At 36.2% G+C, this 13033-nt stretch overlaps 2 protein-coding genes across 4 annotated transcripts; both read left to right on the forward strand.

Moving 5' to 3' along the window:
* Window positions 1-7353: 7353 nt before the first annotated feature.
* On the forward strand, window positions 7354-9248 carry LOC113345426 (polyubiquitin 11-like). Its single transcript, XM_026589424.1, has 5 exons — window positions 7354-7380; window positions 8598-8691; window positions 8777-8814; window positions 8925-9021; window positions 9121-9248. The coding sequence occupies exons 1-5, from the start codon at window positions 7354-7356 to the stop codon at window positions 9246-9248; spliced, it is 384 nt and encodes a 127-aa protein (XP_026445209.1).
* Window positions 7772-12261, forward strand: LOC113278947 (extensin-like). Of its 3 annotated transcripts, none has more exons than XM_026527677.1 (5): window positions 7772-7961; window positions 8598-8912; window positions 9012-10099; window positions 10205-11302; window positions 12080-12261. In XM_026527677.1, the coding sequence occupies exons 3-5, from the start codon at window positions 10027-10029 to the stop codon at window positions 12109-12111; spliced, it is 1203 nt and encodes a 400-aa protein (XP_026383462.1). In that variant the 5' UTR covers window positions 7772-7961; window positions 8598-8912; window positions 9012-10026; the 3' UTR covers window positions 12112-12261. The 3 variants fall into 3 exon arrangements, with proteins under 3 accessions (XP_026383462.1, XP_026383456.1, XP_026383454.1); XM_026527671.1 differs by having other exon boundaries at window positions 8598-8691; window positions 8777-10099; XM_026527669.1 differs by having other exon boundaries at window positions 8598-10099.
* Window positions 12262-13033: the final 772 nt, after the last annotated feature.

Genomic DNA, 13033 nt, shown 5'->3' on the forward strand with positions numbered 1-13033 from the left:
TCTTGGATAATGACAACCCTATGAGAAAGGCTTCATATTCTGCTGAATTGTTGGTGCAATGAAAGTCTAGATTGAAGGAATGCGAGAAAACTTCACCAGTTGGGGATACTAGAACCACGACTTCTCCTCCGATATTATTGCTAGGGGTGGCAGAGCCATCGAAAAATAGTAGCCACGCTTCCTCTTTGACACAAGATATTTCTGGAAAATCTCCGGGAAGGTCTTCGTGCAGTGTTGTGCTACCCTCTCCTGGGAAAGTTGCTAGTAAATACGCGACCGCTTGTCCTTTGATAGCTCTTGGGGAAGCACACATTATATAAAACTCTGACGTTTGGAGGGTCCATTTGCTGTCCTTCTTATCAGGGTCGTTTTTGAAAGCAGGAACTTCACAGGATCGGACTTAGATATCAACACCACTTTATTTGAGAGCGGATAATGCCTAAATTTCTGGATAGAGTGAATCAGGGCTAGGCACGCTTTTTCTGCTTTGGGATATCTGAGTTCGGCATCCCTTAAAGTCCGACTGAAGTAGTATATAGGGTGCTCAATTCCTTCATCATCTTCTTGGGCGATAAGAGCTCCAACATCAGTATCACTAAAATCAGTGTAGAAACACAACAGTCTTCCTTGTATAGGAGATTTTATGACGGCTGGGGATGACAATATTTGTTGAATCTTCCGAAACGCTTCTTGTTGTAGCGCCGTCCAAACAAAACTTGCTCCCTTCTTCAGCAAGGGGGTGAATGTAGAAACAAGCTGAGCTAAACCCGGTATAAAACGCCGAATGTAGTTTATCTTACCCATGAAGCTCTGGAGTTCTTTCACAGTTTGTGGAGGCGGCATCATGAGAATGGCTTGGGTTTTGGCTGGGTCAAATTTGATTCCCTCGGCTGTCACCTGGAAACCTAGGAATTTTCCCAAAGAAACACCAAAGGAACACTTCAAAGGATTCATCTTTAGTCTGTATTCGCGACACCTTTTAAACACCTGTCGCAGAACCTCTGTATGGGCCACCCGGGTTTTTGATTTAACCACTATGTCATCTACGTAATCTTCAACTTGCTTGTGCATCATGTCATGGAAAATAGTGGTCATGGCGCGTTGGTAGGTGGCGCCAGCATTTTTCAGACCGAAAGGCATCACAGTATAGTAAAATTTTCCGAGAGGAGTTCGAAAAGCTGTCTTACTTGCATCATGCTCATACATCTTTATTTGATTATATCCGTTGTGCCCGTCCATAAAAGAGAACATACCATGTCCACTGGTGGCGTCTACCAGCATATCAATATTAGGAAGAGGAGAATCGTCCTTGGGGAAGCATTTGTTCAGATCCCTAAAATCAACACAACACCTGATTGGCCGCTCTTCTTTTTTACTGGAACCACATTGGCAAACCAGGTGGTATGCTGAATGGGTTTGATGAAACCAGTGTCTAGCAATTTTGAATCTCTGTCTTGATCTGTTCCTCCACATCATGTCTGAACTATCTTGGAGATTGTTTGACCGGTTTGGATCCGGGTATTATATGTAAATGATGAGTGACCAGTTTCTCATCCAACCCAGGCATTTCCTCGTATGTCCACGCGAATACATCTTAGTATTCCTTAAGACGATCCACAATTTTTGCACATTCGTCGGTACGTGATACAAAAAACACTACCAACTTCGTATAGTTGAGACCAAGTAAACTACCCCTAATTGCCTAGTTCCCTCAATATCCCTGCACCTACAACCAATCTTTCCAATGTACATGAATCCTAAGATAATTTCCACTATCTTAAGTTTCTTCATCTGCTGTGAAGACTTCAAGCACTCAACTCCTTTTGATCATATTCCAAACAATAAATGACTAATCTGTTTGTTAACCACTTTACTTATGTCAAGAAGTTAAACAAAGATATAAGAGTTGAGTTCATAAAAGCTCTTCCTTTGTCTAGCAAGATCTACCAACAACTCATAGGGATGTAAACGACGTCAGCTAGGGGAATCACGTGCGTAGGTTATTGCGAGAATCAAGATATATAGGGGCACAACTGTAAATAACTAGATTAGAGGGTTTACTATGTCTCAACTACATTCCAGACATAATTCTTATAGTACACTAGTGTTTGTAGCACTTTAATTCAATGTGTGTTCAAAGTGGAAGAGATCTCAGAGTTTCTATGCTTTATTATTTTCCTGGTTAAAAAAATTCTTATGTGTGCTTCTTGAAGTTTATCTTTAGTTGTTAAAAACACAACCTTAGTTTTATTCTTATACAACTAAATTTTTTGATGGTGAACATGATACCCTTCCCTTTTCAAGTAGTTGTTGCTGTAAATGGGGACATGATACCAGTGAAATGGCAACAAATGGTCTAATTTCAAGCGTCCTGGTACTTTCAAATAGTATTTTAATGATTAGTTTGCTTATGTGAACCAAGAGATGACAATGATGTGGACCATTCATTTGTTAAATTTTTATAAGTTTAGAACAAAGTGAAAAGTGTAGTAGTTTAGCTAATGTTCCATCTTGGATTGCACAAATCCTCCTTTCAAACCTTAATTATGTCTGGTTTAACATTTGGATATTTTTTAAAACAAAAATATAAATTATTTTTCAAACGTATCAACCAAAAATTTAGAGATTGGTAGTTCGATGAAAATGCTCATCCATTGAATTTGATATTCCAAAATTTAGGATTGTCAATGGGTATCCATTACCCGAAACCGGATCCGGTAGATTTGGGTCTGGTTCCGGGTCCTAAAGTTGGACCTATTAACAACTTAAGAACCGACGGGCAATTACCCGAATGGACCCGAATCTTAACGAGTCCAAACAGATAATACCTGTCGGGTACCCCCGGGTAATGGGTACCCAGTTATTCTATCTTTTGTTAATCTTTTTAGCAAAATTATAAGTATTTTGCTAGTTTCAGCTTAAATATTTTTATTTATTTTTAATATTTAATATTTATTTAATACATTAATAAAGAAATAATAACAATGTCTAATAAAAATATAATTTAGATTCAAGAAAAAAGTAAGAAGATATTAAGTTTTTGATCTTTTTATATAGTTTTCCTGATATCCAATGGGTACCCGGAACCGATGGGCACCCTAAATTCTAAACAGGTCAGGTTCCGAGTCCACAAATTTAGGAACCTGATCCCGACTTTTATAAGTAGGGTTTGAGTCTGGGTATAGTGATACCCGGAAGGACCCGTACCCATTGACAGTCCTGCCAAAATTACCTCTTGAAATCTATGAGAGAATAATTTTGAGATTTATTCGGAGGTAATTAATTGAGATTTTAAACGACTTCCAAACAGTTTCCAAATCTACTGTTAGTCCATAGGGAATTTTGGAGAGTCTCATAATGTCATTTATTATTGGTTGAAACTTTTTTAATCCATTTAAATTCTCTGGAACTACATGTTATTGAATTAAGATTTCATAAGAGTCACTCCGACACCCTTTTTATTCGAATGAGAAGTAATAGTCATTGATTTGAAATTTTTAGAGATTTGGGGAGACTTTTTTATGAAAATAGGCATGGTAGAAATCTCTCCTCAAGAGATGATATTCCGGTAGACTTGGAAATTTAGGGAATATTTGTTTTTGAGAGTATGATTTTTTTCTCTTTTTTTGTTTGAGATGTTGACCAAGGGACGAGCCATTTGCGCAGTAATACAGCCGACCTCATCTGAATATATTAGAATCTCATCTCTCTACTTTTTTCCCTTGTGTATACGGACCGACTTTTCTCTTTACCACTTCAAAGGACATCTCTTCGGATAAACAAATAAAAGATGCCAACCAGTGATGAGATAGCAAATAAAAAATGTGGGATGACTGAAAACTTAGGCCTAGGACAACAATGAGATTTATTCTGACAACGAACAAGTATTTTACTATACGTATGCATGTTACTTTTATTAACATTATAATGCGCATAATAAAAAAATTGGAAGGTGCTTTAAATTTTTAGTCAAATATTATACTCCCTTCGTCCCAAATCAATTGAGTTTACTTGTACTTTGCACAATTATTAAGGCAAGGAAAAAAAGTGGAAAGTGTAAATATTTTTTACAATTATATTTATTGGACTAGTAAAACTTAGAAATGATTTATCTCTTAAACTATACGTTTTTTCTTAAACTTTATATATATATATATATATACCGTTGAAAAACATTTTAAAACACCTATGCAACGAATATAAACATAACTATGAAATTATACATATTTTTTATAGTAAAAATAATCAATTAGAAGGGTAGTGTTAGAAATACCCCCTTGATTAGCGAGATAGATCAATTATTTGTGGGGAAAAAATTAAAACCAATGAACTCAATTAATTTGGGACGGAGGGAATAAAATTTTCGTCCTATATACAGTAGAACATCGATAAAATAAACTTCGATAAATTAATTATTTTGATAAAATAATAAAACCTGGCTAAATTGGGTCTTATGCCACTTAATTGGGGCCTTCTACTAGATGACAAAAAAGGTCATTAGAAATAACCTTCACACCACCCCTTATCCAACAATTACCTAAATACCTATTTTACCCCTGATTAATTAACATTAATTAATCATATTAGGTGTTAATTATGTTTTGGATATGAGATCAACTAATGTTAAAGAGTTCTTCAAAACATCAAACAACTTAATTTTTTTGATTTTTTTTTCTTAAACAGTACCCAGAATCGGTTTATGTTCATGCACTTGTAAACCGATTCTGGATTGGTGTTTCCAGAACTAACAGAGGACTTCCATAATCGGTTGACTTTTCCATATGTATAATCTGATTGTCAAAATCGAGGTTTTATATGACATATATAAACCGATTGTTGTCTTTCATAAGAATTTTTTTTTCATTCATTTCATTACTGTACGATGCATTTAGGACATGCATCAAGCCTTTAAACCCTTAGGCGACCCTAGTGGACGAGTTATAATCTCGTGAGGGCTTACATAGAGGTCTACCCACAAAACTTACATAAAACTTCTAAAGCCATCAATCTTTGTCCGAGGAACCCGACGACGATACACCCTCCATGAAGTCTGGGGCATACTCCGGAATTTTGGATACCATGAAGTGATAGCTTGCGTCGAATGCGAATGCTTCCCCCTTTTCCTCCAAGTAGGCGCGCTTTCACGACTTCATGCTACAAAACCAAAGCATAAACATACTTTGTTAGTGGTGTTTAATAGGAAGATCAAACAACATGGATTACGTAAAATAAACCATTAAAATACTTACAAATTGTTCAATGGAGTAGCTAAAGTGGCTAGCGTTCAAAATTCGTTTTTGTACAGCTAAAAAAGCAAGTATCGCATTTTCAATGACTAGGTGCCTATCATGCACTTGTTGAATACTTCTTCCATTAGGATTCCCTAACCCTTGCCTATATTTGTTATGCACCTTTGTAGAAAAGGTTTAGGCATCTACCCTTACGGAGGACTGATGTTTAATTCGAGTTTCGGCGTACCATGCTTTGGTGATGGATAGATCTTCATGTGAATCAAATGATGCCATTTCTTATATGTGGAGGTATGAAATGAGTAGTTGTGTAGTATATGTAGTGAGAAGGAATAGAATGAGCAATTTTGGGCCAAATGGGGTCCAAGGATGAGGTCTCTATATATAGAAAAAGTCCCTAACGACTATTTTTTGAAAAAGTGAAATAATTTGGCATAATCGGTCTTGTAGAAGGTCTGTAAAATCCGATTATATTTTTATGCCACCAGGAATCGGTCTTTCTTGTGACCAACATCAACCGATTAAAGACATATAAAAAATTTGAATTTTCACTTACACTAATCGGTTTATATATATGTATATGTGACCCAATTATACCTTGAAAAACATACAGGAAAAATAACATTTCTAAGGCAAGAAGAATTGGATTATACTTACCCCACACATAAACCGATTCCTTTATGGAATTTAGACAATCGATTTATGTTGACATATCGAGTAGCCCGATTGTTGGCATGTCAGGCTTGAGCAACACATAATTATAATTAAAACTTTAAATACATTAAGTTCAACACCATGATCATCCAAAATACGCAACTTAACCATCCCAAAAGAGTGTTAAAAACTTAAAATAACCACAAATCTCATAAACTTAAAGTTTTAATATCTGAAACTTAAACTTAAAAACTTAAAGAGCAGGAGCACCAGCATTAGAAACAACACCACCACCGGGAGCATTTGCAGCATCAACAACAACACCACCATCAGCAGGAGCACCAGCACCACCATCAAGAGCAGTAGCTTCTACTTCATCCATGGCTTGACCTTCAGCCATTTCTTCCCACATACCTTCCAAAATAATCCATGGCGATCCCTCTCAGCTGAAATCATGTTCCTCCTTGTCCTATCGAACCTCATGACCTCATAAAGCTCTTCTAATGAAAGCTTGTCTATCAATGCGAGGGCTTGTTCAAGACGGGTCTCACGCCCAAAAGCAAATTTATAGAGGCTTCTTTCTGGCACTGGTTATGGTTCCCTAAGAATATCCTCCAAGATGAGCTCTCGAGTGTAAAACGCTAGGTGTCCGAAGTCCATATCTACATAAAAATTAAAAAAAAAAAAAAAAAAAAATCAAGTTAATAATCGGTATATAACTAAACATATGTAATCCGATTCTCAACAACAAAACACACAGGAATGTCAAACATTAAAAATCGATTTATGTGATACATATATAAAAACCGATTATGGAAAGGAATCTGAAGATACTATCTTAATCGGTAAGTTAACAATTACATAAAACCCGATTATGGGATCGCACAGTTAAAAAAAAAATTGTACCCATAATCGGATTATTCTAAAGCACTTATAAACCGATTCTGGTGATGTATTTTCATATTTCATTTCTAAACCTAGAATCGGTTGATGTTAATCAACATATAAACCGATTACTCTGCATGCTCTTCATGGCCGAAGAACAAAACCACAAATCGATTTATTCGGTATGTGAATATAAACTGATTCTGGGTGTAATCAGAGTTTTTGATGGACGAAAATTGAAGATTTAAACATGTAAATCAATTAAGAAATGCGAATCATAGAATGGGTTGATGGAGATTTACCTTTTTCTTGGTTGGATCGACGATCGCTGGAGAAGAGGGTGAAGATTTTTTTTATTAGGGTTTTGAGAATTTGGAAATATTAAGATGTAAATAGAAAGTTTTTTAGATTTAGGTTTTTTACGTGGATTTACTGAAAATGGAAAGATTAGTATTTATATGAGATTGTTTTAGGAATTAATGTGGGGTAAATTAGTATTTTTGAGAAGTTTGGTAGCCCATAGTAATTTGGTGGAGTGGAAAGGGAAATTTGATAGGGTCCAATTATGTGGCATAGGCCCCAATTTAGCCAGGTAATAAAATTCTCCGGTCTCAAATAGTATAAGCTAAATTTTAACTCGGTAGATTAATAACTTCGCTGAAATAATAATTTCTTTTGGTCCCAAATCTATTAATTTATCAAAATTTTACAATACAGTTAAACCGCAAAAACACATCTTGTTTTTTCTCTAAATACTCTCCAAAAACCACTAGACATTTCTAAATTTTCCAAAAATCCAAAAAACACCCAAATAAAAAATTTACAAAAGTCTATATAGATACGATTCGACTGCCCCTCGTAGAACTCTTCTGAACCATAAGACTTGCCCAAACAACATGCATGTACCCGTATTACAAATTCAGGAACCCCTATATCGCCATAAGATCCATATGAAGGAGACTTGTTCAAGAGTGATACTTTTAAAGTTGTTAGACCCATGCCCTCCGCGAACTTCTCGAGTCCTCCTCGCCCTTCCATTTTCATCGGTATTCCCGAAGATTCTAGAATTTAGCGAAATAACCTTCTCCACGGGAAAAAAAAATCAATCTGAGATTCTAGACATTCTTATCCGGCGATCTAAGCTAAATTTCTTCTTCACCTTCTTCTCTGAAGGTAATCTAATCTAGAAACTTTTATTCTGTTTTTTTCTTTTTTCTTTCTTTTTTGTTTTAGTTAGTTCGTGAAGAGTAAGGATAAATTCGATGTTGTTGCTGTATATTTTGAATTATTTTTCTCATGTTGCACTGATTTGATAGGATTTCATAGGGATATGTTTTTATATTTTTGCTGTATCGTTAATTACTTTGCATCTGATTCTATTAAGCATTGTGTGTTTCGAATTAGATGGATCTTTATTAGGGCTAGGATTCCTGTTTGATTATAGGTTAGCTAAGTTCAGATTTGAAATTTGGTAGAAGGGCTAATATGTTATGATTCTACTGCTGCTAGAATTTATGGTATGCTGTAAGTTTGTTTGATGTTGCTAACTATTTCGAGCTTGAAATATTGGCAATTGGATGCTCATGTGTTTTGGATTTGTATGTAATTCTCAATGTTGAACTAACTAATTCTGCTTAACTATATGCTTTTGCTCAATCTTGACTTTCTAGAAGATGTAATAAAATGTTGAAAAATAGAGTTTTTGGGAATATTCTGTATAGCTGATGAAAATTGTGTGTTTCGGTATTTATGTAGTTTAATTTTGGACATTATGTATGTGTTGACGTTCTTGTTATAATTGATCTACAGATGCATATTTTTGTGAAAACCCTCACTGGCAAGGCCATTACACTTGAGGTTGAGAGCTCAGACACAATTGATAACGTTAAGGCTAAGAATCGAGGTAGGGAAGGAATTCTGTTACTTTGGAATTCTAAGATTCAAGGCACAGTTGATAACGTTAATTACTTAGAGTTCTGTTACTATAGATAATGTCAAGGCCAAGATCCAAGACAAGGAAGCAGAGGTTAATTTTTGCTGGGAAGCAATTGGAAGATGGGCGTACCCTTGCAGACTACAACATCCAGAAGGAATCCACCCTTCACTTGGTTCTACGACTTAGAGGTGTGTATGCAGATCTTTGTGAAAACTCTTACTGGCAAGACCATCACCTTAGAAGTTGAGAGTTCAGATACCATTGACAATGTAAAAGCCAAAATTCAGGATAAGGAAGGTATTCCTCCAGATCAGCAACGGGCGTACCCTTGCTGACTACAATATAGAGAAGGAGTCTACTCTCTATTTGGTGCTTCGTCTCAGAGGTGGTATGCAGATTTTTGTAAAAACCCTCACCGGAAAGACCAAAGTGAAGGCGAAAATACAAGACAAGATCAGCAGAGATTGATTTTTGCTGGGAAACAATTGGAAGATGGGCGTACCCTTGCCGAGTACAACATCTAGAAGGAATCCATCCTTCACCTTGTCTTGCGTTTTCGTGGTGGTATGCAGATCTTTGTGAAGACCTTGACTGGAAAACCAATCACCTTGGAGGGTTCTGCATCCTCAGACAGATTTACTGAGTACTCCTCTTGTTGTTTTAGAAGATTGCCATTTTATCAACTAGAGGGGGCTGATGAGCTCGCCATAAAAGAAAGGAGAGAATAAGCAAGGACAAACGAGTAAATCTAGCAGCAGGACGAGAAAAATTGAATGTTGAAAGCTAAATAATGAAGGACAAGAGTCATAAGGATCTGCTTTTGAGCATTTTTTTCTGAATTTCCTTGAGTAGTTAGTAAAAGAGAGAAAAAGAGAACCTAGTTAGTTAAAGACACAGATGAGAGACAGTTGAAAGTGTGAGATAGAAGGTCTTCTTTGAGTAGAAAGCAAGTAATGAAAAGAGAAAGCTAAAAAGGCCTTACTTTGTTATTTTTCTCAATATCAAGCTAAGCATCATATACCAAATCAAACTACTTGGACATAATAACACTATAAGCTCTACAAGCACACACACATAACAAGACTTATTATCTCTCTGCTCTCTCCCTATATATAGATAGATAAATAGATAATCTCTCAAGCTACTGTGTCTGGGTACCAGCTAGTTACATTTAGAGGTAGTTGCTAGAAGGTTATGGTTGTTGTGTATATTAGCAGTGAGTTAAATTTGTAAATATTCTATCAATATTCTTATAAACTTCTCAACTAGTACTCTTGATTATTGGTAAAAAGTTTTATCTTCATGGCGCCAAGGATGGATATCAGTATCATCTGCATTCTTCTTATTATCTCTCTTTTCACATCTCAATATGCAGGTAAACTCTCCAGTAAAATATTAATTTTCACATTGTGTTGTTAGAAGATAACAAAATTTGTTCTATGAACTGAATTTTGACGCCACCGGAGTGGTTTTTATGCAGAAGCAAGAATATCCAAGGTGCAAATGAAGGAATTTCAACGTCTTGATAGTTATAGAGGTCCAAACATCAAATCCACAAATCACTTGGGATTGATGGATCCACCGTTAGATCTTCCGAACTCAAAATCCTACGGTATCAGTTCTCCCTTTAGTTTACCTCCTTTTGATTCCCTTCCACCAACATCTCTATCGGAAACTACCCCTCCAGACTGTGAAGATTCACCCTATGCCGCTCCGCCGCCACCTTCTACATCCACACCAACACCTACTACTCCTATCATCAGTGCACCCCTTCCACCATCACCATCCTCACCTTATATTCCGGCACCCATTTTCCCCATCCAAAGCCCACCACAAAGTCCATCTGAAAACCCATATCAAAGTCCCCCATTTAATGACCCAAACCCACCAGAAAGTTCGCCGTTAACACCGAGTGCACCAATGTTCGTACCAAGTCCAACTCAAAGTCCACCATCTAGTGACCTATTCCCACCTGGAAGTTCGCCGCTTACACCAAGTACGCCAGATTATGTACCAAGCCCAATTACTTACGTCCCGTCTCCTCCAGAATTTGTGCCTAGTCCACCGGACAATATACCGAGTCCAAGTGGATATATTCCCGGTCCACCTGAATATGAGCCGAGTCCACCATCGTACGTACCCACCCCATCTGGTGGATATGTACCGAGCCCAGATGTTGGTTACCAACCAAGCCCTGATGTTGGGTATACTCCAAGCCCATTTATAAATGTACCAAGTCCAACTGGTTACGGGATCACACCTGGTGCGCCAGTTTTCCAGCCTCCGGTCTTGTTCCCGCCACCCACTGGACCACCATCTCCATACAAGGGTCCACAAAGAGCTCTTTGGTGTGTTGCTAAACCTTCGGTGCCTGACCCGATCATCGAAGAAGCCATGAATTATGCTTGTGGATCCGGAGCGGATTGTGGCTCAATTCAACCTCAAGGAACATGCTACCATCCAGAAACATTGTTCGCTCATGCTTCGTTTGCTTTCAATAGCTATTGGCAAAGAACAAAAGCTGCAGGTGGAACATGTGATTTTGGGGGAACTGCAATTCTTGTTACCATCGATCCCAGTAAGTTCAAATTGTGTTTCATACCTTTCAAAACCATATATACGAGTATTTCAAAAGCATATACTTGAACTAAAGAAATAAGAACCTTTTTAGAAAAAATGAGTAGTATACGAAACGAAAATGAGTAGTATACCAAATATTTTTAAAACATGGTTCAAATGGACGAATAAAATTGGTATGGGTGAAATGGACAAAAAAAATAGCAATAAACTTAAAAAATAGCGAGGATGAAACTGGATGCATCCTGTGTAAATTTAAAATAAGAAAAAATATTTGAAAATAGGCAGAATGAAACTGTTTGCATCCTGCCTATTTTTACATTTTTGTCCATTTAAACAGCATCAAAATCTAAATGTCTTTTTCATCCAAAAATTGTTGGTTTTGATCTTTTTAACCAATTTTATGCATACGAAAACTATGAGACCCATTATAAAAAAAAATTAGTCTATAAAGATGGTTTTTATGGAATGTATTTAGCTGGTAAATTATGAATTTTTGTTTGTTCTACTTGGCCACATTTTTTTCAGGGGGATTGATTTCTAGATGTGTCATGTTATCAAATACGGAGTAAAAATAAAAACTTATACTGTAAAGATTAATTTTATTTAATTCTAGGATGGGGTAGCACCAATAATTTTACCCTCCCTTGTATTCTAAATGCTTATTATGATTTCTAACCTCATCCTAAAATATTTGTTTTATGGACTTAAATCTTAATACGAATTCTAATTACTCATGCACAAACTTAACTTACTTCTCTTGTTTCTTTTGTTTCAGGTTTTAATGGATGTCATTTTATCGCCACATAAAGCTTTGGGAGAAATTTAAATGCATAATTACCTAGTTAATTGTAAGAAAAAGAACTAAGATTATATCTGCAACTCATACGTTCCTTGTTAATTTCGGTTTTGATAGGTGTTGTAACTTGTCATTTTTTTGATAATATATACAAGAATGATCCTAATAACATGATGCATTGTAATTCTAGATTGCATCATCTTCTTTCTCAGAGAACTGATTAGTTAAGGTTCCCACAACTTTGAACTCGGTTCTACTCATAAATTTCGTTGAGTTCATCTAATTAAACCAATAACTGTTGTAATAATCTAAATGTGTTGTAGAATTTATGTATCTCGAATATTTACATTATATGTGACTTAAAATAGAATTTATTTTCCTCTTGTAAACGTAATGCTTACTAGTATATGACCAGTGCCGGAACAGCCCGGAAATTAGGATTTAACATCCGTGAAGAATGTAAATAATACCCAAAAATACTCGATTTACGTATATTCGCCCAACCCTGCTATTGATCGCAGGAGCCTGAAGCCCGTTACAACCTATCACTGTTCAACTGGCCTGACCTGGTTACTGGTTCAGGCTTTCCCTGAAAATGTAATAGACGGGCCTAGAACCTGTACAAATAGCCTGTCCTGGAACTGTTTGAATTGCTCGGCCCAGTTAATTGTATAATTCCTTTAACAAAATCTAGATGAGAATATATTTGAGGAAACATCATATTTTTCTTTCCGTATCTTTAGAACAAAATCTATTTTATTCGGTTAATTTTACTGAACTACAACTCAAAATATTATACCAAAAAAAAAAAGCAAAAAACAAAAAACTCAAAATACGATATATGTCATTTCTGCTCTACACTTCTTGCGCCAATGCACCTATTTTATCAAATTGTTGCCAGCAAAATTCTCGCAGAACAAATGATCAAGGATG

The sequence above is a fragment of the Papaver somniferum genome, chromosome 1 (assembly GCF_003573695.1).
Source record: "Papaver somniferum cultivar HN1 chromosome 1, ASM357369v1, whole genome shotgun sequence".
Taxonomy (NCBI): Eukaryota; Viridiplantae; Streptophyta; class Magnoliopsida; order Ranunculales; family Papaveraceae; genus Papaver; species Papaver somniferum.